Source organism: Candoia aspera, chromosome 7, assembly GCF_035149785.1.
Source record: "Candoia aspera isolate rCanAsp1 chromosome 7, rCanAsp1.hap2, whole genome shotgun sequence".
Classification (NCBI taxonomy): Eukaryota; Metazoa; Chordata; class Lepidosauria; order Squamata; family Boidae; genus Candoia; species Candoia aspera.
Window position 1 is genome coordinate 42,904,398 of NC_086159.1, and position 27,908 is coordinate 42,932,305.

Sequence of the window (27,908 nt, forward strand, 5' to 3'; positions counted from 1 at the left end):
ATTATCACAGTTAGATCCTCAAATGATGATGAAAAAGTATTGTCAAGTAGTTGAAAAGTGACATAGGAGAGGGTTAAGTTATTGAAATCTTGAAAAGGCTATTCTTGACTGATTTTTTTTGATGTGCTGATATATAATTCCATTAATACATTTATTTATTTGTTATTTGATTAGGGTGGTTGTATATTGTCAGCTTTCTTAATGGTGTCAGTTAATGTTATTATTAACTGTATGATGTAAATGTAGATTGTGAGCTTCTGAATTTTTCAAATTATCCAAGCTTTTGTGAAACCACTTCTCACACTTTCAAAGGCAATCAGCCTGGTACTACATCAGACTGTTACCAAACCAAAGAACAGATGACAATTGTATTCCCATCCAAAAGATAATTGCTTCTAGCTCTCTATGAAAAAGGGGCAAGAAAAAAAATTCAAAACAAACCATAAAAAACAAAAACTACCCACCAATTATTCTAAATAAAGCTCGGACTTTGCTAGAATATTTTTTGTAATGGCTTCTTGGATTTTCTACAGTAAATTACTTATCTGAAGTTCTTGAATTTTTGTGGGCTTGCTTCATTAATTTCAACTCAGCCCACTGAGGAAAAGCCTGATAATAATATCAATATAAATTACAGTTGGGGAATTTTTTTCCTTCATATTTGTATTTTTTCTTTTGTTTATTTTTAGGGTCTATGAAGGCACAGGGTCAATGACAACTGGTTTGGTGATTTCAAACCATTTACAAGATTTTAGATGTTTGTTTGTTTTTTTCTGTCCAGAATAGTTGTATTAAGGCATGCAAAGTTCTAATTTGTCTGTCCCCAAAATGTGAAAAAAATTGCACTGCTGAAATTCAGGAATTTGATGCCAAATTTTATCAGCACAACCCAGGAGTCCCAAAATGGGTCATATACATCCTGGTGCACACTGGATAAATGAGAAGTGGAAGAATACTAAAAATAAATCAATATGGGCTTCATTAATTATAGAAAGCCATTTGATTGTGTCAGTTATAGAATGTGCTTAGATAAATGAGAATCCCAAAACATCTCACTGTCCTCATGAGAAACTTACATAAAGGTCGGGAAGCCACAGTATGGACAGAACATGGTGAAACAGATTGGCTCCAGGTTGGCAAAGGAGTGAGACAAGGCTGAATACTCTCCCCTTACTTATTCAACCTATATGCTGACTATATATTGAGGGAAACTGGGTTGGAAGAAGATGAGTTTTAAAACTGGAGGAAGAAACATCAATAACTGTACTTTTTATTTTATTTTATTTTATTTATCAAATTTGTCACCACCCATCTCCTCCCACCGGAGGGACTCTGGGCAGTTTACAACAAAATACTCACTAAAACAATAAATATATAAAAATAAAATTATATATCATGTACTATGCTGATGACACTACTCTGATAGCTGAAAGCGCAGAGGATCTGCAAGCTCTCATAATAAAAGTCAAGGAACACAGTGAAAAAATGGGACTAGAATTAAATATAGAGAATTTCAAACTAATGAAAATACAACAACCAGCCTTAGAATTGATAATGAAGATATCAAAATTGTAGATAGCTTCTGTCTTTTAGGATCAACCACCAATAATAAAAGAAGAAACAGTCAAGAAATATGCTGCTCACTAGCACTTGGTAGAGTAGCTATGAAAGCCTTGGAAAAGATATTCAAATGGTGTGATGTGTCTATACCTACAAAGATCAGAATAGTGCAAGTCATGGTATTCCCTGTAACACTCTATAGAAGTGAAAGTTTGAAGAAGCAGGATAAGAAGTGTATTGATTCTTTTGAAGTTTGGTGTTGGAGAAGACTGCTGAGAATACTGGGGACAGCCAGGAAAACAAACAAATGGATCCTTGAACAAATCAATTTAGAGTTTTCACTCAAGGCACAAATGACCAGGCTCAAATTATCCTACTTCAGACTCATTATGTGAAGATCTAGCTGTAAGGATTGCCTACCCTAACAGACTCAGACTCACAAGCAGGAACTTAATGATATCTGATTTATTAAAGAATAGTATGCAAATACAGAGAAAGCTGAGAATGAGCAGAAGTGTGCCAAATACAAACTAAAAACCCTCGGCACAAACGTAATCCCTCCCCTCGCCCTGCTGATGCAAACTCCCCCCGCCCCAGGTGCTGGTAACTGTTTCTGCTGATGTCCTGGGAAAGAAACCTTGAACACACGAGATAACCCAAACACATTCCAATCCAGCTGCCAACATATAACAATCCCACAAGATGGAATCCTCCTCCCCTCCCTGACGAAACACGCATCAGCCAAATGACATGTGAAACGTTACGATGCAGCTAATGGGTCTTCAAAGTGTAGCTTCAATGCCCACAGGAATTCTTCGAACTCCTCCAGCTCAGGAGCATCCGATTGACATAACTGCACATACCAATCGGCAGCCCGCCCCTTCAGCTTAGTGGCAATGGCATTAATCTTGGCTCTTTCTGAACGAAAATATGGTACCCATTCATCCATATAACTCCTTGCATTGGTAAGGAAGAATGATAACTTAGTTGGATCTCTGTCAAATTTAACTGTAAAGTCCTTAACCCCCACTCCGGGCGGTCCCTTCACCACAGCTGGGCGGTCGGACTTTCTTTTAGCTCCCAGGGATCTCCGCTCTCGAGGAGGGGACTCTGAAATTCACACCCTTGGTGCCCTTTCTTCCTCTCTGTGCCGGGTCCTACTCCTTTCTTCCGAAGAAGGGGGGGGCGAAGAAGGGGACGAATGCCTATTACTAGACTCCCCTCTCCTCCTCTCCCGAGGGCCCCAGTCCATTGATATTTTTTGAAGCATAAATTCTATTGACTCCAATTTGGCCTCCACCAGTCTTATACGGTCAGGGGTTTGGGAATCCTCCTTTCCCTCCTGCCTCACCACGGTTGGGGACATCGGGTACCATTGTTTCCAAGATGTTTTGGACGTCCCTGGTAGGGGTTCCTGTGTTTCATCCCAGGTGATCATCTCGCCTGGCGACTCGCCGGTCGGTTCAGGGGCTCTTTTACCTCCAACCTCCTCTTCTTCCAGGCTGGAGCTCGACATCTCCCGAATTTCCGAGAGCTCCTGAGCAGGGACCCTCTCTGTTCTTATCACCGTGGAGTCGGGTTCCCCCTCACTCGATTCCTCGCTTTCCGCAGTTTGGGGATTTGGTTTGCTCATCGCTAGCACTTCTCCCTCACAAAATAAATCTGGAAAGGGGCTAACTGTAAATTTTTTGACATTCTCAGCTTTATGTAAGGATTGCCTACCCTAATAGACTCACAAGCAGGAACTTAATGATATCCGATTTATTAAAGAATAGTATGCAAATACAGAGAAAGCTGAGAATGAGCAAAAGCGCGCCAAATACAAACTAAAAACCCTCAGCTCAAATGTAATCCCTCCCCTCGCCCTGCCGATGCAAACTCCCCCCCCCCCCCAGGTGCTGATAACCATTTCTGCTGATGTCCTGGGAAAGGAACCTTGAACACACGAGATAACCCAAACACATTCCAATCCAGCTGCCAACATATAACAATCCCACGAGATGGAATCCTCCTCCCCTCCCCGACGAAACACTCATCAGCCAAATGACATGCGAAATGTTACGATGCAGCGGTAACATTGGAACAGTGAACATGACACTAGCTCTCTAGGGAAGGCTGTAATGCTGGGAAAGGTGGAAGAAAAGAGAAGAAGAGGATGACCAGCAGCAAGGTGGATGGGATCAGTTACAGTGGCAATGGGTGCATTATTGGAAGGCCTGAAAGGCCAGATTAGAGAAAGATTGTCATGGAGAAAATCTATCTATATGGGTGCCAGGAGTTAACATTGGTGCAGTAACATTTTAGAAACTGACTCTAGAAATGCATATTTTTCTAGTTTATAAGAATTAGTTTTTGATATTAAACCCTATTAATATCTAGATGAGATTTTAAGTCCAGTATGCACTTAAAACCACCAATTGTCAGATATATAATGAAGTATTGTGCTAAATATTACATTTTACAAATAAATAAATAAATAACTTTAAATTTCCAGCTTATTATGTTTTGAACCAAGCCTAGGACCCTTTTTAAAACTACAGTGAAAATATGTTAACTACTATGTAAATACTGTGATATTCAACTTTTAGAAATGTCATTCTTAAAGTACATTAAATATCCTTACCCTGCAGGCTTTATTATAAAATTAGTATTACATGATAAACTTCTAGAAGAAATTGTTTGATGGCCTGAATATGTGGGGAAGAGACAATAAAAGTAGAATTTGCATTTAGAGGAAGCAATTTAATCCATGTAGTGATCTTGAAATTCATGGACAATTGGCCTTCTAACAAGTCTGTAACCTCAAGGGGTCAGTAACCATACTTTTCAAAAACTGGGCATCCAAAGCACCACACAAGTGATTTCAGATTTCAAGGAAGACTGTGATGAACACCAGTAACCTTTCTCTAGTAAATGGATCCCAGCTTATGATAAAAATGTACATTCATACGGGGTACTTATACTATGTGTAACCAAGCAACTAATTTACAGGGAGGCTAGTAGACTCTCAAACTTGAAGTATTCAGGTTTTTAAGAATGAAGTGTGTAATGACATTTTTAGTGATGAGCTGTCATAACTTCATACTGCTTGATACATACAATCTCAAAACAAACTTCCTCCATAAGGAAAAACGAAATATTACTAATAATTAAAAACACCTATAGCCTGGTAATAAATCATTTTATTACCAGGTTCCAAAATTGTGCTGTCATAGCCACTCTGTAATTTCCTACATCGGCAAACCTCTTTCAGTTCAAGAAAAGCAATCCACTGAGTGGCCAATTACTGTGCTGCTTGCTCTTTAAAGTGCACAAAAACAAGCCAGTAAGGTACAGCACATCAACTATGAGCAGCAAACAATTTTGTACAATTTACTCTCAAGGGAAGGAAGGAAAACAACAAAAGATTCCAAAAAGGCTCAAGGAGGTAGCGGTATACTATTTCTGAAACCACAAGGAAGGTGTTACATTTAAACAGCAGTAAGAAGTTTTAATTGTTTCTGAGTTGCCAGATGTTAATGTGTGTGATAGATGATAGATGACAGATGACAGATGATACAATAGATGATGGATGGATGAATGAAAAAAAAAAGAAACCAAACGAAACGAAATAGCTTCTGGTCTTAACAGCAGTTACAAGTACATTTGTGTTTTACCCTCTCTCTCTAAGAGATCTCTCTTAGATTCTCTAAAGTTACAAAATAATCTCCTTTCCATAGTCTACCCTTTCTAATCATCAAACCCATAAATCACAAGTCCATTTTTTTTCTTTTTTCAGCAACAAGTCCATAAGGGGTCTCCAGTCACTAATAAATGTAGTTATTGTCCTTTCTATAATCAAATAAGTCAATTTTGCCATCTATGCTAATTCTGTCATCTTCACCTGCCATTCCTCCATCGTGGGTATTTCAAAGTTTTTCCATTTTTGTGCATATAATAATCTTGCAGCAGTTATCATACCAGAGGTTAATGTGTTTTCAAGGCAATTTAAAAAACATGCATGGGATCTTCAACATCCAAGATCTTTAATATATGGTCAAGACTTACTGTGGAGTAAAGAGAAGAAGTGCTGGAAACCAGTGATAATGAGGACCCATGTACTGAAACAGAGAAACACCAAGGGTGGTATTAGAAAAATATTGATAAGGCAACAGGAGTGATTCCCTGTCAAATTCAGTAACAGAACATCTCTGTTAAATTCAAGCAATTGTCTCCAAAAAGAAAGCTATTACAGAGACTACCTATTTAGAAGTACACTTTCATTCCACACACTTACACAATGATTTTTCTATGCTAAAAACACTCATACACGGAGATTTTAGTAATGTATTGCAGTTACTCCAGTAAGCAACATCATTTATTCTGCTCTGATAGCAAAACAGCATCTGAATGTCACCATTTGGCAAAGCAATGTTTGGCAAAGCAAACACAGAAGGTGTAAATTGCAGTATGGACTCCATATTTCATGGAAGATAAAAGTTGTTATTCCTAGGTGGACACTTCCACTGTAAGTGAGATGATTCTGTTTTAAAAGTATTTGATCACTTGGAAACCAATTTTAATTTGCATATGTAGCTGAGGGTAAAACTAGACATAGCAACCACACTTAGCAGTTAGCATTTAAAAAAAATAAATATCAAACACAGATTTCCTGATCCAGATGAGAACTTGTTGGTTTAAAAATTTGGTCCAGGTTGGGATTATTATATGGCAGAACAGGGAGGACCTTTGCACTTCATTGAATCTTGATTTATGCTGAACTCCAGCCTGCTATTTGCTTCAGAGAAAAAAACATCCATTGGTCTGAATGGTAGTTTGTTTTGCAATCCAAATGGAAGGTATTGAGGCCCCTGATATATAGTGGGACTATAATAGAAGCATAGGGTTAAACTTGCCCTGCTCTTTTAACCCAGACTGATCTAGAATATTGCTAATTTTTTGCACACTACTAAGCCTCTATGAAGCAAAAGCACTTGGGCCATTGAAGTGATGTGATTTTTGATTTTTGTTATCTCTAGCTATGGATGGCTAGCCAACTCAGGTTGTTGAAAACACAGAAGAACAAAATGAACTGGGATTGCTGCAGGTGCCAGAGTCAAGTGCTTATTAAATCTGGGATGCTGCCAGATATGCACAAAAAAACAGAAGGAACACCTTGGTGTAAATGAAAACAATGTTTTTGTATAATCATGTAATGTGTGCGTAAGGAATCAGCACTCATGATGAGAAAATCAGGTTGATGAAAATCGGGTTAATGATCATAATAAAGATTGATTTCATTTTATATTATTTTGATTTGATTAAAAATCTTCAGCAACTTTAGTAACTGGCATGGCTGTGAATAACTGTCCCAGGAAGAATCACAAAAGGCAATGCATATGTATATTTGTTGCAACTTAACAAAGGGAAGTGATTAAAATATTCATGAAGGACGAATAGGCCTATTATATTTAAGAACATTGTATTGATTTTATTTTAGCTATTGACAAACCATACTTAACAGTATTGTTCTGCTTCCAAAGGCTACTGAACTGTGGAAATAAGAACAAATGATAGGTAGCAAAACCAAAACCAAGAATTAGTTCAAATCCATGATTTGCTTGTAATATATCTATAAACTTAAATTAGGCTATAGGTTTAACTATGAGTAACACAACCATTGTACATGCTATACTGCTTCACACCTCCTTACCTTCTTCCATGCTATCTCTGAATGAACCAGAATGACTAATGGCACGTGGTCTGTCCTCTAAGGATGTGGCACTACCACACAGCTGAGAATCATCATATAGATCAAAAGAGGAATCTTGAGCAGGGATGCTGTTTGACCGCATCATACTAGGTCCAGGAAGTTTGAACTGAGATAAATTTGTTGGACTTACTGCAATATCAAACAAAAGTTTTAATAAGTTTGGATGAAATAGTACTGTACATTCTAAGGAAAATCCACTGAATGAAGTGACATATTGGTTATGTTTTATAAACAACTGAAACCCCTTCTAGGATGAATTTAACCTCATGGTACTCCCTAGTATACAATGTGACCTTAGGGACATGTGGCTCCAAAAGTTTTAGATGTGGCCCCCAGAGTCCTCCAGAAGTATTTAACAAAGTGTATTTTTTTCATGATTGAATGGGTAAACAATTAAATAAGGAATTGTACTAGCTATATGTAATTTTAATTAAATGTAAAGGAAAATAAAATACAATTTAATTTTTCCATGACCCCTCTCCAAGTAAAGGTCTTGGCCTAGGCAAAGTTGTATACCTCTGACAATTTTTTCTTAGTTATAACAGATTATCTAATATACCAAACATATTTACAGTATGATCCTAAATATATGGCACTTGATAATTCCATGGTAGAGATATTTTTAGCTAATATTTCAAATATATATGTCTTTCTTTTCCTCTCTCCCTCACACACAGTAAGTGGGAATTATCATTTGGAAAGTTGGTTTCTAAGGATCTTACAGGGAAGATTTTTGATCCTTCTAATTAATGTTCCTTTAGAGAAAACAAATTTATCACTTTTTTTCACACAATGTCAAATATTTGAGCAGATGTTAAACCAAGCCACTTTCAGCAGTGCTTGCTTTGAAATAAATAGCGAAAACATTTCTGAAAGGCCCTTAACCTCATGAGAAAATGACACACAGAAAGGTGAAAAAGAAATTTTGCAAAAATCAGCAGTACTGGTAACTGACATGAGAAAACATAATCTGGAAATATATAGGGATTACTTTTGCCAGATGAATGAAGGATATAATTCTGCAGTAAAATGAATAAAGTAACACCACAATTTTTTCCTTCTTACCTAAATTAGAGAAATATTTCCCAGTTGCAGAGGAAGACATAGCTGTAGGAGATACCAGGGGAGACTGATTTCCAGTGTCTTGTAGCCCTCCAGTAGAATGGGAACGCAGCCACTCTTTCCCTTCTTCTTGACCAGCCTGCCGAGAAGATGGCGTATACCTGAAACAGATGACCGCAGCCAAATTTAATACATTCCTATGCCGTATGCAACAAAAGTGCAACACTTATCCGAAGACTAGAGACTGGTATCAAGGATCACCTTCAGTTCAGTTGATTTTTAATAGGGTATTTGGGATAAATATCACCCAAGAAAAAGACAGACAAATCATTAACAGAGACAACCAGTGTGTAATGCAGAAACATGCAGAGGAATTTGTTCAGAAGACATGTTAAAACTCTAGTATACCAAAAACAGAAGCTGAATTCAAGCATAATGACACATTCAAAAAATAATTGGTAGCGAAAAGAGGACAGTGATCAGTTCTTGTAATATACTTGCTAGAGGAGCAAAATGCACAGATAAACTTGAAAACAATGGGAACAGATCAACACTATAAAAATAAATGATTTTGGTTTGTTAGTGACACCTGATGGTGCATCTGATGGGACAAAACATTATTTGTCCTCAGAATGGTCCTGGGGTACCTCTCTACCACTAATTGGATAGATATAAGAGGTGCAGAAGAAATACTCACTTGTGAAGAAGTGTGTTTGCCAAAACCAAGACTTGGGAAACTTAAGTTCCCATAGACTTTTGGGGATTGCTGCCAAGGACAAAAATGTACCTGCAGCAGTATAATACAGCCCACTAGCCACATTTGATGACAAAGTCTTCAGTGGCTTACGATGGCAAATAAGCACTGAAGTCATTTCAGGCAGTTCAGATTGCAATGCCGTGCTTACATTTCTACGTACACCCAAATATTTTGCAAACTTTAAAAAAAACATTTTTTTAAAAAAAAAATGGTGCTGTGATTTTTCTAAAGCATATTTTAAAACTAGACTTTGTATCTGCTGCCCTTTCCCTCCCCAAAAAACTTAATCAAAGACCCATTTCTGCATATATATGGAAAAAGACTGCTGGGCTGCAAGACTTTGGTAACACTTGATCCATGTTGAGGTGGGTATATTTGGATAACCAAATAGGTATCAGGATTGATAATATTTTTCTTCTCACACATCTACTTGAGAAGTCCCACTAAGCTCAATTGATTATTGCTTAGTAATATGCATTGCAAGAAAAAAAAGTATTGCAATTTAATATTTCAGTTACTTGACAGTACACTGCTAATGTTGGACTTAGAATCAGATTTCAGTTGACTGATAGCCAAGAACAAGGAAGATATAATGTCTTTGCAATTTTTAAGGAACCAATCTGTAAATAACAGAAAACTATGAGCAGTGAGAAGTGTTTTTAAAATGACATTTGAATCAAATGGGTTCTTGTTTCATGTGAAATACTTGATGAATTTGAGGGATTATTGAAATTGTTTTGATCAGACAAACTGAATTTCTTAGTGTGTTTCTGCACATTAGGAAGGTGGACTCTAGACCACAAACAGGCTCTGCCCAGTGAATGTATGAAGCATGGAAGACCACTTGCTGGACTTCTGCAAACCACTGGAGGTCAGTGGACTATACTGTGAGAGTCGCTGACTTAGATTGTCAGAGGAGACTACCCAAAGCAAAATCTGAAACTTATCTGGAAGTTCCAGTGAAACAGTTTAGCAATTCCGGGGTGGGGGGGTGGGGGTGGAATGACATTTTCAGCTATGTAAATCTTCAAGGTAAATATACAGTTTATTACAATTGCTGAGGATGCAGCCTATAAATTATTCTTATTCTTCTCATTGCCAGAAACAGAAAATACATTAACTTTTTAAAAATTTGATTTCTTAATATAAATGGAAGTATTATTAGTTGTTCAATACAGCTTACACAGTAACAAGAAACAGATGATATATTATAGAAAGAAGTTACAGAACAACAGAGAAACAGCAGTCATGCTGAATAAAATATCATATACCTTAATCCCTTTTTGGGCAGTGTATTTCTGTCAAGCTGCATGCTGTTAAAACAAAGAAAAGCCCTAAAGACATACAGTAAACAAAATACTTCAAAATTATAAATTATAAAAAGGTTTTAATTGCAGATACTTTATTTTACTTTTGAAAAACTATTTTTAATGGAAAATGTCAAATCTGTAAGTCAGCAGTACAGTACTGCACAAAGATTGTCCTTCCTTTTCAGTAGTGATGGGTGTACTCTTATATTTTTACAAGAAGGCTGAACTCATATTGCTATATCTAGCCTTAGTTATTATGGAATTCAGATTCTTTGGGAAGGTCATGTGGACAAAAAGGCTGGAATAATTGTCAGATTTCAGTTTATTGTGCTAATATGGTTTCATAAGCATTCTTCTCATTGCCAGAGACAGAACTGGGGGGAGATGGGTGGTAATTTAATTTGAATAATAAATAAATGAAAATAATAAAATTACTCTAATATCTAAGTCAGGACATTTTCTTTTCAAAAGGCAAGTTCATTCACAAGAACAGATTGCAGAATACTCTGAACACGTCTTGCTATCCGCAATTCTCATGAAAAGTGAAGACAGAAAATGGTGAAAGTTTAGCACGTCACTCTCTGCAAATGTAGCTATGTTGACTGGAGAGCCTAAACAAATGAACTGGGCTCAGATATGATTTTAATATAAGCTCAAGATGGCTAACTCTGAGTCTAGATTAATTTTCTCTTATATCAATAGATCTGCCCAAGACTTTCTGTCTTGACCATTAGTTAAAAAAGGACAATCTGTTTTTAGCACCTGATCATTTGCAAGTTTTATCTTCTTTCAGGTTTTCATGCTTAAACTAGATTCATGCATTGTCCCATATATCAATATATTTTGCTTGCTTCTGATAGAATAGTTATGAAGCACATAATGCCAACACTGAAAAACCAGGATGCATAGATAACACTAACAATTAGATTGAAAGGTGAATACTAGTCATATGGACAGATCATAATTTTCTGCTGTGATGAATTTTCTGCCTAATGAACAAATCAATAAACAAAGAATTATTTGACAAAGCTAAACCTCCTATAGAAAATAGACAGAAATATCAATTGAAAACAATAATCTAGATCTGTATTGTAAAAATTGCCATAGATTTTTCTTATGTTTTAACATTACATTGTTTCTAACAGCTTAGAGTTGTAGTTTACAAAAACAGTTGAAAGGGTCATGCCAGTGTATTTTTTTCAAAACATACAATAATGTAAAAGTTCACTCCTAGAAGTATATAATGTGGTAGGTAAATTATGAGTTTTAATCCTATGGTATCTGCTTTCTTGGATATTCTGGTATAAAGAAATGCAAAGCCTGCCTCTTTATTGCTAAAAAAAACTGTCTGTCATCACGTAAACACAAGTAAAGCTTTCCTTCCACCAGAAGAGCCTTTTTTTATACTGAAAGTAAATTGTTTGTCTCCATGTCAGAAAACGAATCTGTTGGCTTACTGTGCTATCCCTAGTGCCAGCTTTGGTTTGACAATGCAAAGACAAATGAAATAGAAAAGTACTGGTCTATATCTTGAGCTGTGAAGCACTTCACGATGATGCAATAAATAAATAGATCATATTTGTGTTTTACTTGAACAGCAATGAGCAAATGACCACTAGGTCAGAGGAGCTGTCTGTCAAGAGAGAAACGGTGGTGTCAGCCCTTCCAGGTAAACCAGACAGGAAACTCGACTAGATGAACTAATTCTACTTTAGTGCAATGCTACATTAACAGAAGCTTGCAAGTCTAAAAGTACAATCTCCCACCCTCCCTATTTATCATTTGAGTGGTAAGGGCGGGTCATTCCTAAGCTTCTTCTTTAGACTGTTACCCTCTCTCAGACTCCCTTTCATTTTATCTGATCATTCCCTAGGCAGCATAAATTCCCTCTGTTCTCCAAGTTTGCCCTCAAATTGCATCACATGTGGCCTAATCCTATACCTTCTTCTTGACAGCAAGAATAAGAAACCAAAGATTGCACCTAACATTTGGAAGGTGGCCCTCCAAAAAGGGGTGGGACCATATAAAAATGTGAAAATGAGTTTGGAAGATTTGCACAGGATTCCTCCCCACCCTTTTTTTTTTAACTGGCATATACCTATTTAAGGGCTTATGTTATAGTTTTTATCTGTTCCCAACCTCAAAAATCAGAATGAAATGTGTTGTCCCTTTTCAACAAACATGGCCAGAACCCAGAAATGATTTGAGGACTGCATAAAAGGGCGACTCCACTCTATGGCTATAAAACTGTCCAATGTGCTTAGCAGAATATGTTATTACTGTAAAAATAGGCAACAAATATAGCCAGGAATTTTTGCCATCCCTTTAATTTAAGTTTTCTTTACTGTACAAAATATTATTTCCTTTATCTTTCCATTCAAGTTTATTTGTAGCCAACCATTGCCACTTTGTGATCTATATAGAAAACTGTATCTTTTTTTAAAAAAAAAGTCTTACTTAATGTTCAAACAGGTGTATTACTATGAACTGGACAGCTGTGTAATTATCACATGACACTGTCTGTATTTTAATACTAAATATTAAAAACAGGGTTTTTTTTTAACATTTAGGTTTTTTAAAAAACAGTTGGCTTTTGTTTATCTCTTGTGAGATTGGTTTATCTCCCAAGCAGGAAAGGAATGGCTAAATCCTATAGCTGCTGTGCTCTGTGCTACCCAGCCAGAAATGATTTCAACTTTTCCATTTTCATCTTTTAATTATTAGAATGGCAGTACAGGTTGTGAAAGCCATGTTTCTCATACACTGGGGTTAAGGGATAGTTGCCAGGTGGTTTAGACAGGTGGTAGCAATGGTAAATACCAAGCTACTATGCCAAAGCAAGAGGCAGGAACAGGGAGTGAATATACAGACAGCTTCTGAAGAGGAGCTGTACCTTTGTCAACCCTACAAGGTAGGTCAGATCAAGAAACAGACTCTATATAGCTCCATGTTCTGGAACTAATACAGGCAAAGAAGTCATTCAGCTGATGCAGCTTGAACAATTCCTAGCACAACTGCCCATAATTGTATCTATGCAGTACATAGTCTACAAAGAAAGCAGGAGAGATAGCCAAAAGGTGGCAGATTCCAGACATCAGGAAGCAGTAGAAATATACCATTATGACTATCCCAAGGGATTCTTGATGTGGGAGGAAACCTAACCAGTTATGTTAGGTATAGCTGGTGCCTAATGTTGTACAGCTGGCATTAGACATATCACGTCTAATGCCAGCTGTACAACATTAGGCACCAGCTATACCTTGTCAAACATCACTCAAGCTTTCTGACAAACCAGCTTCCAAATGCTTTAAGTTGAATCTAAAAGTCTTGGGTCAGAGAAATTCCCCAATACAGACTTATCTAAATTCAGTGTAAATACTATTCCAACCTTATAGTGAATGAATATAATAAAAGTGAATATCCAGTAGTGGCCTGGATGGATATAGAAGCCACAGTCTCCACCATGCACCTGGCTTATCAGTGACCAACACTTGGCCTAGGTATGAATGCAAATGTCCTAGTTAAACCTACTTAAATTAACTAAATGTCCTACCTTTTCAGCAGGAAGGCTGGAATGGGAGTGGAAGTTTGTGGTAATGGAGGATTGCACCTATGCCATACTTATTCAGAGAAGATGTAGTATAACACAAATAGAAGTTTGTGGTAATGGAGGATTGCACCTATGCCATACTTATTCAGAGAAGATGTAGTATAACACAAATAGCAGATCTTCACACAGAAGAGAAGGATCAAAAGTCAGGAAAGATACACCTTCTAATCTTGGCTGCAGGCATTACCCAGAGACCATCTTGGAAATTAAGAACATACCATGCTCAGGGCTCCAATTAATCAGCAAGGTGGAAGGGCAGGTACCTCAGGAAACAGTACATGAAATCACCCATCTAAATCCCTATAGCATTTAGATGGCATAAAACCTGACCCTGTTGAAGGAGGAGAACCTACAGTGATGCCAGGGGCAGTCCTCAGTAGCAATACCAAGGACTTCAAGAGAGAAACTATTTAAGATCTGAAAGAGGTAAATCACAGCACGCCACCATCAAACCAGGCTCATTGAAAGAAAATTACTGCTATATTGGGAATATCTCTCACAAATTCACAGGGATGGGTGCTAGCCCAAAAACAGTTAGTTGTGCCCAGCAAGTTTTGAAGGTGCATCTTAGGTACATGACCCTGAAATGGACATGAAATGGGGGTGAATACACTAAAAAAAGGATAAGGCTTTTATTCCCCACTGATTGGATAAGGTAGGAATATGACTGAATATTTAAAATATATACTACAGCATCTTTCTTAGTTTATTTATTTAGCAAATTTATATCGCCTCCCCTCTCACAAAACTCTGGGTGACATACTTTCATAGTAAATAGTAAACAGAACAGACTCAATAAATGATAAATGATTATACCATATTAAATGATTAATATTATACTGTGGTAAATATTCAAATATTTAGTCACATTCCTGCCATATCTGGTCAGGAAAAAAACCTGCACAATTAAACAATAGTTTTCTATGAGAAGGACCCATTCAGTCCAGTATAACTGTCAATCATTTGCTGAATGCAGAAGTACCCCAGCCTGGAGCAGAGGAATGAAGTGGCTTATTTGCCTAGTATGTCTTCAGAGGTGCCTATGAGAAATCTTCTGTGTCTGGACAGCTTAGGCAGCTGTTGCTGTGGATCTATGTTACTTTATACTGCCTGATTCATTGTTCTTTGACATTTGTGAAGACAAATATAGCATAAATCTACAAACATAATCAATTGTCTGAAAATATTATTCAGAGATATTCCAAGAAGAAACAAAGCATGAGTGTGTGCATGTACACACACACACAATATAATACATAGAAAAACTTTTAAGTGAAGCACTGAATAAATATACAGTACATAGTGTCATGATGACTGTAGTGTGAATCACGTATTTGCCATGAACACATCAGCTAGTTTTGGGTTAACGAAGACTTTACACACATTTTTCACTTCTTTGCACAACCACAAGGAGATGCCTAAAAGTTATCCTTCTGTTTTTAATACACCTATTCTTAACTATGTTTACTTTCAAACAAACCATTTTAAACACTACATTCAGTCTTTCCCAAGCTGGTCTTCTTCCATCAACTATACACAAAAGACTTAATCACTCTGCTTGTTAGGACCGACAGAGGTTTGCAATTCAACGCTTCTAAATGTCATAAGTGAGGGAAGGCTGTTTTTTATTGATTTCTCCATACCGATTTATTATATATTTCTTTTCATTAAAACTTTGTTAAAGTTTCACATACAACAATAACACTATTCATACAGTAGTTAAAAATAAACCATTTAGAGCTTGGGCAATGTGCAGTTATCTTAAAGAGAGACTTTCTGGAGAAATCTCCAGAGGAGAGGGAAGGGATAACTTACATCATGCTACCCCACAGTCAGAAGACAGCCATTTATGCAGTCTCCGCCCAAGTCCCAGGCACCAATATAAAGTAAACTCAATATAAACTCAACTTATTGTTAAGTACAATTGTACTGTTTCATATAATATATATTCCAGGCCTAGCTACAATGGCTGGGTTACACTATTTATGTTCTTTTTACAATTTGGAGAATGATCTAAGCAAATGAAGGAACACTTAAGAATCACTGTTTCGAAGCCATGGTAACTATTTTTTTTTTATGTCATCACTATTTTCTAAATGTTTCACAAGTATCTTAATTTCAAACAACCATAATTTAATAGGTTCTCAAGAAAGTGCACCACTATTACGTTTTAAAAAATAGTTTGAGTTTCAAGACAGTTTTATGAGATATAAATTCCCACTGGTATTAAGCTTTCTTAGGCTTTCTTCAAACTTTAATTTTTCAAAGTGTCCCCATTCCCCCCAGCCTTGGGTATGACTGTATCACACTCTATCATTAACTCACCTTTCTGAAAGGGTAGATCTGACACTTCCAGTCCTCATGAGTAGGCTCTGGACTTCTTGAGTGCTTGTGGTCAATCCAGAGAGGGAGCCATGATGACTAAGAGGGAGATCAATAGATTCAGAGCTGGTGTGGAGGCTAGTCATTGACTGGTAACTTGGTGTATCCTTACTACCAGCAGAAGAACTACTCAGGTTTGCAGCCCACACAAGACCACCTGATGTGAAAGAATGGGCTGAGGCTGGACTTGAAGCCAAGGAGTGACTTAAGCCTACAACATCTGTATTTAAGTCCGAGGGCTTATTGAAGAGGGGGCTACTGCTTCCACTCTGCCCACCTGCACTGCCCATGCTACCTGTACCTGAAGATGGAGATTCCAGACTGCCTTGCCGAGCTAATGTGGTGCTAGGGCTGGGCATGGCAGATGTAGATTTCACGCCTTCTGTATTTGGTGCAGTGGCAGCTTTGCCGCTGGCTTTAGCACCAAACAACCTAGAAGCAAACCAACAACCTAAATGTTAGAAACCAAAGCTTTACATCATAATATCCAGAATAACAGTATACCCACATTGCTGAAACAGCTAGCATAAGTTACTTTTACTTAATTGATTGTCACAAGGAAATCCATTTTGACCATGCATTATTTAGATGTGCATTTTTTTACAATTTCAAGAGCACTCATTCAAGCTTTGCTTTTAAAGAAATACGGACCTTCCCACAGAGATTACAAACTCAAAAATCCCACTGTTATGTGGATGCCTAAAAAGATTAAACTTTCACCAAAGTCTAACAATTATTTCAAAACCTTAACCAGAAGATATTTTAATTATTAAAGTATTATGTCATGATTACAGACAGCCACTAAATCAATATTTTGCTCAAATCTCAAATTAGGTGGAAAATGCTCATTTTAGTTTCTTTCCATATGTGTCTATGTATAGTATATACATGAAAAGTTACTTATAATTAATTTATTTCATTAACTTTATTATAGATTCCCATTCCAGCAGTCTCCAGCAGAAGAAAAGATCTTTTGAAAATAGATTTCTTTTGTAAAGCTGCAGAAAATTCCATTTCTGAAAGATCTGAAATACTCTACACTGCTTTAAATTTTGCAGGAAGGGTTTTCTAAATTTACAGTTTATTGAATGGCAATGGAAAGCAATCAACATAACGTTTATTTATAAAAAAAGCCACAGTGATAAACAGTTCCTAAGTAAAATGTTGTATTGGTGACTGGCCACAAGAGGGTAGTCCTGGCTTTCTTTCAACATGCTTGTGTTTTTGCTAGAACCATTTTCTTGATATATGAGTCAGCCTTTAATATCCAAAGATTGCCAGTATGGTTTAAAAATGATTTTATTTTTATTTGGAGAACATTTCTGATGAAAACACTGCTGCCTTTCAAAATCTCCAAAACAAAGATAGGCTTCATGTTTTTGCATAATTTGCAGCTTCATGGAATGACCAAAGATAAGGAACATCATAGTTGGTCATCTTAGGCATCTCTCCTAGTGTCTACAAAACTCCCTCCCTACCTTACTAATATATGCTTTTTTAAAAAACCCAGTAGTTTTTTTTCTTTTTAAAATAAATGTTCATAGGATGAAAGCAGCATACTAGCTTCCAGTTTCTTTCTCTCTGTGCCCCATATACTGTAGACCCATAGGCATTCTCAGAAAATAAAAATTGTGGATTAAGGCAGTTCAGCCCTGTCTTGGGAAGTTGCCACATCTTCCCATAAAAAAAGAAAGAACAGGAAAAGAAAGTTCAAGTATAGAGAGTATCTTGGACATTGGCATCCAGTAAAAAGTCTTCCATATATGGGATTCCTGATACTGTGATGTTTCTAGTCAGTTATCAGCCATCCAGAGGCAAGTAGAAGCAGGCTTCCACTTACATTTTCTTGACTAGATGAGGGAAGCATTTATGTAGATAAGTATTCTACAGTAGACTTCACAAATTAAACTTTGTGGGTACAGGCCTTCCCCTGTCCCGTTAGGCAGCCTGAATAGTTTCAGCTGTTTATAATTGGATTTAGATCCTGGCTTGTTTCTTTCTGCTCACTGAACAGCTGATGAGCATTTCATTGCTTCCAAAAAGAGAAGACTGATTGCAACTATCTGTAGGTGTCAGATCAACTTTCAACATCATTGGGAGATCCAAATTTGTTAGTCAACATTTCATTTTAAATGTTGCAGAGTTGTAATAAGTTGGGAGACAGTCCAAGTTTTCACCATATTTCACAGCAAAGTAATAACAGCCAGAAACATGTGTAGCTACTCTCCAGGAATTTCTCATGAGCACTGCATACAGAAATATAGCAATATTTCACACAATATAATATGTATAATCTAATAAAATTCTATATTTGAATGTACTATTATATACTAAGTCCTTCTTAAAATGTCCTCTCCTTAAGACACACATACACTCATGCACACAGTGTTAATTTCTGAACTCTTTCAGCACTATGAAAGAAATACAATGAACAGCTGTAACTAAAAACTCAGTGTGTCAAGAAGTGTTCGCCTTTCCTTCTATCTGCTTTTTGACAGGCCTTAAAAACATAAGAAGAGTCAACCAAATTCCTTGGAAATCTTATAAACAGAATTTGAGGAAACATATAGGTATACTGACTAATAGCTATTGACAGCTATGTCCTCCATTAATTGCCTTATTCCTTTTTGGACCACTCAGGTTCATAGTCACTGCTATACCCTCTTGTAGAAATTCCAAAATTTGACTATGCATGAGGAATCATTAACTTTTATCTGCCCTGTATCTACCTCCAATGAAGAATCCTGAATTCTAACATTTGGGGAAAAAACTAGGAAATATTATTAAAGCTCAGTGAAGCCTTTAAAATCTCCATATGATATTGGATTACTATTCCTATCAACCCTGACTACTGGCCATGCTGGAAGCCCAAATGTTTCTGAACCTTAGGTCAAAGTGTGTAAGATGTGTTTGTAGACAATGAAAAGGCTTTGGTGAACTCTAAAAGCAGGGAATTTGCTATCAAACAGCTGGGAAAATGCAAAGGCAACTGCTAAACATAGCATGCTCAGGGTATAATTAGTAGTAAAGTTGCTAAGTACAGCTTTTGTTAGGACTGTTGTTGGTTAAGTGACCAGTGATTGCTCTCTGAATGGCTTTGAAATATTTCAGAATAATAAATGTAAGCTAAATGTCTGCTCTGTCCAATTTTCCCTGGAGATTATAGCACTTTTGCATATGGGTGTTGAATATTAGATGAAATGGCTTATTGTAAGAGAAGAGAAAAACACAAGGAGAAAAAGAGAGAGAGAGATTTGTAGCAGTGTACACTGTGGAAGTCATTTGGAGATCTTCTGTCTTTCCCTGGAAATGTGATGTGTGAAAATCTATTTTGCTGTTGGAGAATTCACACTATTTGCCTTCATTCATGTTCAGCCCACACATCTAGAAATCAACTCAGATATTATGAAATACCATATTCCTCCAAGGATCCCATTTCAAAGGAAACCAACTCCATAACGTGCCTCTGGAATATCACTGTGTTCTAGGAGGGGGGAGAGGGGGAAAGCATCACAATAATTTTCACATAAAACACTTTACCTTCTAAATGTGGGTGAGGCAATATCTGGGTATTTTGAACCTGGCTGTCTGAGACTTGGTGTTCCACAGGCACTGGCTGAAGTTGGACTTGATTTGGGAGAACCAGACAAGGATACACTCTCAGAATCGGATACTGCCACTTTCTCCTTTTCTTTGTCTGTCTGGTTTATAGTTACAGGACTAGATCGTCCTGAGCCAATCTTTGTAGGTTCCCTCAATTTGTTGGTGGCAGCAGCACCTGCAGACTTGCTGCTGACATTAGAGTCAATGCTGCTGGTGCTGGACCTGTGTCCACCTCGGCCAGGAATCCCACTTGTGCTTGATTTTGAAGGACGTGGCAAACTTCGATACTGCAAAGTGGTCTTTGAACTCATATGTAACACACCATCTTCTTGATTCTGAGAACCATCTAAGCTGGTCTTTCTCCCTGCATTTGACTTTCCACCAATGGCTGCAGACTTGGGCATCTTCCCCAAAGTTGCAGAGCCACTTGTTATGGTTGCTCCACTTGCAGTGATTATTGTTGAAGAGCTGACTCCAGCTTTCTTGAAACCAAAGGAACCTGTTGCTGTTGATCGGCCAATGCCAGAAGGAGGTTTTTTCCCTTCATCTCCACTGCTTTTTCCTGCATCTGAAGGGGAACGCTGGATGGAAGCTCCTTTCAGTGGAGTTTTTACTTTTTCAGGAGCTTTGGCGTCATCTGTTTTTCCTAAAGAAGAGCACAACTGCTGCAGAAATCCATGTCTAGTAAATTTTAGATTTTCAGTAATACTTTATATAAAGAGTGGGGCTCCATATGCCCTCTCAAATGCTGCAAAACTCCTCTTTTGAAGGATTTGCACAGCACAAGTATGCCACCTTTCTCAAGCTGAAGCCTATAATTGGGCAGTGAACAACATGCCAGGGGGAACAGCTGAGGGCAGAACAAAGTATTTCTGTTGGAAGACACTTATGGGGAAATAGCAACCAGGCACAATAGCAGCCTGAATGGAGAGGAAGACCCATGGAAAACAGACCTACTGATCCCACAACTGCAAAGGGAACATGACAATATTATACTTTATCATTATTCCCCCCAAATGCTTTCGAAATACTGTCCAAGTGATATACTTGAGAATTATCACTTATTATCTGTGTAATAAATCTAACACTACAGTATTGCTGGTTTTCTATACCCAGGAACTAAATATTGACATGGATTTTTTTCCCCAGCTATTGCGGTCAACTGAAGCAACTTAGAGAACCACTGGTCTTACATGAAAAACTCTGAATGCCTTTCCTACCAGGTGTCTTGATAGTACTTCCTCCTGCTTTGTGCCTGGATGATGTTGCTCCCACTTGTACAGTCATGCCTCTTCTCCAAGAGCCTGTCTGAGAGATGGGGAGAGAGGCTTTTTGCCCTCCCTTCTCAGCATCCTCCAGCAATCCAGGAGGATGGCTCCTCCACTTGCTGCTGCTGTCAACATTGCTCTCAAGATCTTCCTCCGGCTTCTTCAGTTCTTCACTGCTTCCCCAAGGTTCTCCATCAGTTACTGAACGTTTTTCAGAATCTGTCTTCAGCTACCAAAATCAATATTATGAAATGAATTAACTGAGGAAGAATTTTTTATTTCAACCAGTGCAGTATGAGAGTGCACATTATTGTTTACTTAATGTCTTTCCCACAAAATGCTGATCAGTCTACTTGCAGAGTTTTTATGAAAATGATATTGTATTACTGGTGCTAAGTACATTAACTTAGCATCCAGAGCAGCTAATAATGTGCAACAAAAATTAATGGTGATTCTTGACATTGTTTTTTTTTCATTACATCTAAGAATATGGGAATCATATATTTAATTAGCAGGCAAGTTACAGATTCAAATTGTGAAAGATCTTCAATTTGCCTACCAAACTGTCAGAACTGCAGTAAGTGGCTTGAGAGGAATATGATTCTTAACTGACAGGCCATGTGGTTGGGGCTAAATGTGTTTACTCAGAGATTACTTGTTATTTCACACACTCTCTTTATAAGCAAGAGTGTGATATGCTCAGAAAGGACTCTGCTATACCTTTAACCCTGAATCTTGCCTCCATATGCAGCACAGAACTTTGCCTTGGGTTGTTGGAAACACCGTGCTGTGATCAATAGAAAATGTAATCATGTCATTAAACTCCAGCAGTGTTTATGACTCTCTGCAGGCCCTTGATCAGGAAATAGGTTATCCTTTTTTTGCATAAGAATATACATGCACAGAAGGTGGCCCTTTGTTGCTTTGATTCAATTAATTGTTTCATTATGGTTTTATGACATTGCTAAGTCAGAAGATTTGCCTAATTATAACTATAACATGTCAGAAGAGACTTAGGACTATTATAGTTCCAATAAATGAAAAACAAATAAAACCAAACAAATATATATATATATATATATATATATATATATATATATATATATATAAGCTAGTGAAGAAATTATGTGTTTAACAAGTGTCTTAAGAAAAAGTGATGAAGCATCCAAGTGGCCATCTGGATTCAACATCCTATCCAAGCCAGAAAATGAAAAATGGGTATGTGCATTATTTCTTGAAGAAGCAGTAATATTAGAATAAGAGCTGACCGATGATGTAGTATTGAGGTCGTCTGTGCTGATGTTATCCAAAGTATCACTGAGGCCACTGCTAACTGAACTGCTGTCATCCCAGCTGTTGGAGATAAAAACAATATAGAAAAAGAGAAATGAATATCTCATCTATTCTCCCCAGGAAGAGAAATTTGCTGGATGTCAGTTGATTTCATGGGTTGTTTACTTATTAAACAAAACTGCTAAATATGAACTTCAGCAATCCATGTATTGCTAAAATGCTTTGATTGTAAATAATTTACTGAAAGATGCAATTTCTATCTTTAGCAAGAGCTGGTATAAATGTCCACAGCAGGTTGATTCATAATTTGTTGGACTCATTCTCTATGATATCAAGAGAATTGCATTAAATCAACCTTAGATTCTTGATTAAACTTTATTACAGTATTAGCTTGGATTATTTCAATTGCTTTCCCAGAAGAGGGTGTGAGTGTGTGTTAAGGTTAGGTTGAATATTCTTCAAAGAAATAAGAATAAATCAAAACAAGATTCAAAGCATATAAAAGTGTACTACTTTGAGCCTTCCCTGGAAGAACAGAATATAAATACTATAAGTAAAAATAATAATGCCAATAGTAACATATCATTTTCATTCCATCATAATTTTCCCATTTATATTCCAGGCATTTTTTCATGATATGAATTAAGATAGTGCTATTCAACACCTTGCCATGTGGGTTTTAAGCCCATGTTCCATCTTGCATCTATGGTCTTTTGATATTTAAATAAAACTGCTAGGAATAGTTTTCAGTAACTCATATCTGATCTGAATCAAGGAAGGCAGCCTTCTTCTCCAACCCTGCCCTAAACAATTGAGAACCATTGTTAATAAACTATTGCTCCCTACATCATTCTTCTCTCCTGTTCATCTTTCATCTTTTGGGGAACCTTACTTAGATTTGGTGAGTTAAGACCACAGTAGTCTGGCCTGCATGTGACCTACATATGAAAAATACTGCCTGGTGCTCTCATGGATTTGTAACTCTTATTTATGTCTACTTTTACTGAACTGTATTAGCTTCCTAATTATTGTTAGTTGTCCTACAATTAAATAGCAACAGTGTTTTGGATATTGGCTTGAAGCTGTTCCCTCTACCTTCATTACAAACCATCTGCACCAGGTTCCAGACAATTGATTAGAACAGTTAATTGTCTGTTATATGGTTTTGAGAGGAAATAGTATTTGCAACTAGACAATTCAGACTTAGTATAAGTTGGGGGCTTTTAAAAACTTTTTTTTTTTTTAATAGCGCAGATCAGATATGCTTCTGGATGGTACCCAGGTTTTAGTGAATCTAAATGAGGGAAGATCGTTAAAATAAGCTCTGTGTTGATAAATGGAATTGAACTGGTGATCTTTTCAGGTGATTTGCATAGTCACAATGAACACCTCAACAAATGCTATATTATGCAAGGGTGTCTTTCACTTGCTTGTACAGTATAAGTTTTTACTGTGAACCATCTTTTCTCAACATGGCTAAGTTTTCTTTTACTATTTGTAAAAAATGTCAAACGTTGATCACACAGTTTTATTATTATTGGGTTTTACTGTGGTTTTTACTTGCAGTCACACGCCTTGTTTTCTTTTCTTTCTGAGCTGGTCTATAACTGTAATAAAATATCCATCCCATCCCATCCCATCCCATCCTCCGTCTGTCTGTCTGTCTATCTTGATGTATAAGAAAAAGCAGCTGCTGCTCTTCCACCCATCTGTTGAATGAACAGTAAGCTCTCTATACTCTATTAAAAAAACATGGCATGCCACTAAAAGATATCCATTAGAAATACTCAAACAGAGCAAAACACAATTATTTTAGGAATGTTAAACAGCTGCTGTTTTAAGGAAATCAATACAACTTCATGATTTTTTAAACTTCCATATTTAGAATCTCATTTATTTCTAGTACTTTGCACCTGATAATCCATATGTCATATTACAAGCATCATTATGAAAAGTTCCCTAAAGCCTTGCTGTGAGGTAAAATAATTGCCTGAAATAAGAGAGTGTAATTAATTTGGTTTCCAAACTTAAAAGCCATTCTTCAGCTTTCCTGAAAATGAATGAATGAGTTTAGCATCCTTTATGGCACTGAAATTGGCATTCATACTACCACCACCCCCCCCCCAAAATTCCTGAGCATACAGTAGTTAGCTGCATTGCAATGCATGTGAAAAGGGGGCAGAACTTCAATTCTACAGATATAGCCACCATCTTGACTTCTCTCTCTCTCTCTCTCTCTCTATATATATATATATATATATATATATATATATATATATCTTTAATCCAATTTTAAGGCCCTCTAACACCTTGATGACTCTGGGCAGTTTACAGATAAAAGAAAAACAATTCATATTTAAAAAGAGGTCATGGCAGATCAGAAGAACATAATACAGCATAATGGAATTAAAAGTCCTGTCAATGATTGTAACTGTGTGTCTGCCTATACTTATTTTAAACAGGGGCATTCAAGAGGAGTATAGACAGAGATTGTTGATTTTGTTTGCCATTTTTTCCTGTGTAGCCCAACATTCCTGCAGATGCTTTTCTCTCAGCAGATGAGACCCTGGAAAGATGAAACCAACCTTTCCTACTTTCAGGAAGAAAGCAGCAGCTGTGGTGTCCTTGTGCAGTTACACTTTACATTACCCCAGCCTATTTTATATAAGATTGACAGAGCGGCATTTACTGCCACCATCAAAAGTCCTTAAGGCTTGCCCATCGCTGAATGGAAGATAATTGCTGATCCTAATGGTTGCATATGCTATTGCTTTTTACAGCTCTTGAGCAGAATAAATAACAGATGTCAGGTTTACCAGCAGCAAACAGTGACTCCCATCACAGAATTGGAAGATGTTCCTTTTAAGCCATCTTATACCAGGCTGTGTTAGTACATCTAATGATGGCTGTTCTAAAAATACTAAGCTGGGTCAGAACTGGTTTGCACTTGGATGTAAGACTACTAAGAGCTCCCAGAGCTATAGACTAGAAATAAAGTTGAAATAACATTTTGGAAGAAGACAATGGCAAAGCACATTCCCTTTTGTTTGAAAGAAAATACCTGGGATGCATCCATGCAGTCACCAGGACAGTAGACTTTACTTCTATCTTTACCTTACCAGGATATGTTTTTAACTTATTTGAACTAATAAGTATGTCTTTAGATATAAACAGACTGTTCTTCTGTCATTAAGGACTTTTTCCCCATATTTTTAATGATAAAATGTCTTGTTCCTTGTCAGACTTCATCACTGTAGAGATAAACCACAGAATAACTTCATAAGCAAACCTTCTCATCGTCAAGGTAGACCCAAAATGAAACAAAATGAAATACAATCTACTCCACCATATTTTCTAATATAGTACAAAGGATAGTAATTGATATCCTAATTTTACTTGCTATGTAAACTAATACCACTTACCTATATTTTATATTTACAGTGCCTTAAATATTACTGAATATTTGTTTTATTAAGATATCATACTAGCTATATTGAGAAATTATTGCAAAAGTGGACTAACATATTCTATTTATACATGACAGTTTCAATTGTATGTTGATTCCTTTTATTCCATTATATATTTTAATACTGACCTTCTAAATAGAAGGTACATTTGATATGAATTTTATTATTTTTTTCCATCCTGAGTTAACAGCTGTAAGTGACAAATTCACTGAGACATATTCATTTTTTTAATAGAATATGCTGGAGGGTTTTCCCATTTAGTGTGGTGTGATGCACAATGACAGAGGTGAATGTGCCATTTTACAGATCATTAGGACTCTTAGCCTTTCCTTTCTGGCAGCTTTCTTCATCAAACAGCAAACTAAATGGGGCTTTTAAGGCAAATTGGAGTACAAAAAGACTGTAGACTTTATTCACTTCCTTTTGAATTGGATTTCGTTAAGGGAGAGTTTTTTTTTAAAAAAAATGGCATTCTTGTTTTTAAAAATGTGCAAAGTACTGTAACAGACAAACGACAAAACCGGTCCAGCTCCCATTGCACAAAAATCAATCCATCACTTGTTTTATAGCAGACTGTCCTTGGCATGTCTGCTAATAAATCATGAAACAACAGCACTAAGCCTGTTTAGCCACATTCAAGATGGCACAGACAACATAAAAATGAAGCCATGGATAGTGCAAGTCAGACCAGACAATGAATCTTCCGGAACTCCACTAGAGCCATTAATTTTCCATATATATTCTGTCTCCATAGGGAAATGCTACAAAGGCCACTAGACTCATACTTTATTTTCCTTCTACCCCAAGTATAATGCATTACCTGTCATTTTCAAGCATGACAACCACTGTAGCAGAAATTCTGTATTACTTGTGGGTCACACAATAGATTTAATCAGCACTTTCATAGCCAAAATATTTTCTACTAAGAATATAAACAACATATAAAAGGGATAGGGATTTTTTTTACTTCTTAGGATAGCTTTGTCAAAAAGTTTAATAAAAATGGAAATAACTTTTAATATATAAATGAAACAAATAAGCCATTTTTCTTATATCAGTAAAAGAATATCTTATTTTAATTCTTAGAACAAAAATATTTGGCTTAAAATTCTCCTCCCTGTAGAAATACAGATACAATATTTCGAAACATTTTTAGCTTCACAGTTCTTGCTTTTTAAATCCAAATCTTGCTGGACTAAGAAAAGCATTTGTTGGATAGGTAGTAGTACTAAAACAATAGTTTTCCCCTGCTGCTCTAGAATGTCTGGTGGTTCTCTTTCACCCATTGATCTCTCTCCTCTGACTGTGGTGGATTCCAGCACTGCCACTGGTTCCCAAGGAGAGAACACATTCCAGACTTATAAGAGACTTCTCAGCCCGGACTCTGTTGATGGGAAGGTTAAGAGGTTCAAGGTACTCCGCCCTAGAGCCCTTCTGGGTTATTTTCCCTTAGGTTAGTGATTAGCCTTAGTCTGGCAAGACTGATGTCAGGAAAACAAGGCCAAGAACTGCTCTTAGCCAGTATTCCAACTCTAGCTCTTTATTGCTCTCATCTTATAGACAGAATTGTGCCAGAGATTAGTGTTGAAAAACACTAATCTGATGGGACTTGAGGTTCTGGAGGAAGAAATGGTGGACTGAAGACAGCTCTGCAACCACGGCAGAATGAAGAGCTGGTGAGTAGACTGGCTCTTCAATAATTCATGTTCTGACAGATTTCTTGTGAGCCACCATGACGATCAGACCATCCTCTAGAATAAAGGAACACATTGTGGCTGAAAACGGCACTCAGATGTGGGATTCAGGCTGCTGAAATATATCCCGAGCAAGGAGAGATCGCAAGA

General features: G+C 36.9%; 1 protein-coding gene across 1 annotated transcript in view; it reads right to left on the reverse strand.

The window, feature by feature from the left end:
* Positions 1-27,908, reverse strand: part of NAV3 (neuron navigator 3) — a 144,550-nt gene that overhangs the window by 38,496 nt on the left and 78,146 nt on the right. The window contains exons 11-18 of the mRNA XM_063309338.1: positions 22,527-22,657; positions 21,257-21,535; positions 19,974-20,682; positions 16,377-16,865; positions 10,403-10,444; positions 8,378-8,535; positions 7,253-7,441; positions 5,608-5,660 (exon numbers count right to left, since the gene is read on the reverse strand). Coding sequence (XP_063165408.1) covers positions 5,608-5,660; positions 7,253-7,441; positions 8,378-8,535; positions 10,403-10,444; positions 16,377-16,865; positions 19,974-20,682; positions 21,257-21,535; positions 22,527-22,657 — 2,050 coding nt within the window. The remainder of the gene's footprint in view (positions 1-5,607; positions 5,661-7,252; positions 7,442-8,377; positions 8,536-10,402; positions 10,445-16,376; positions 16,866-19,973; positions 20,683-21,256; positions 21,536-22,526; positions 22,658-27,908) is intronic.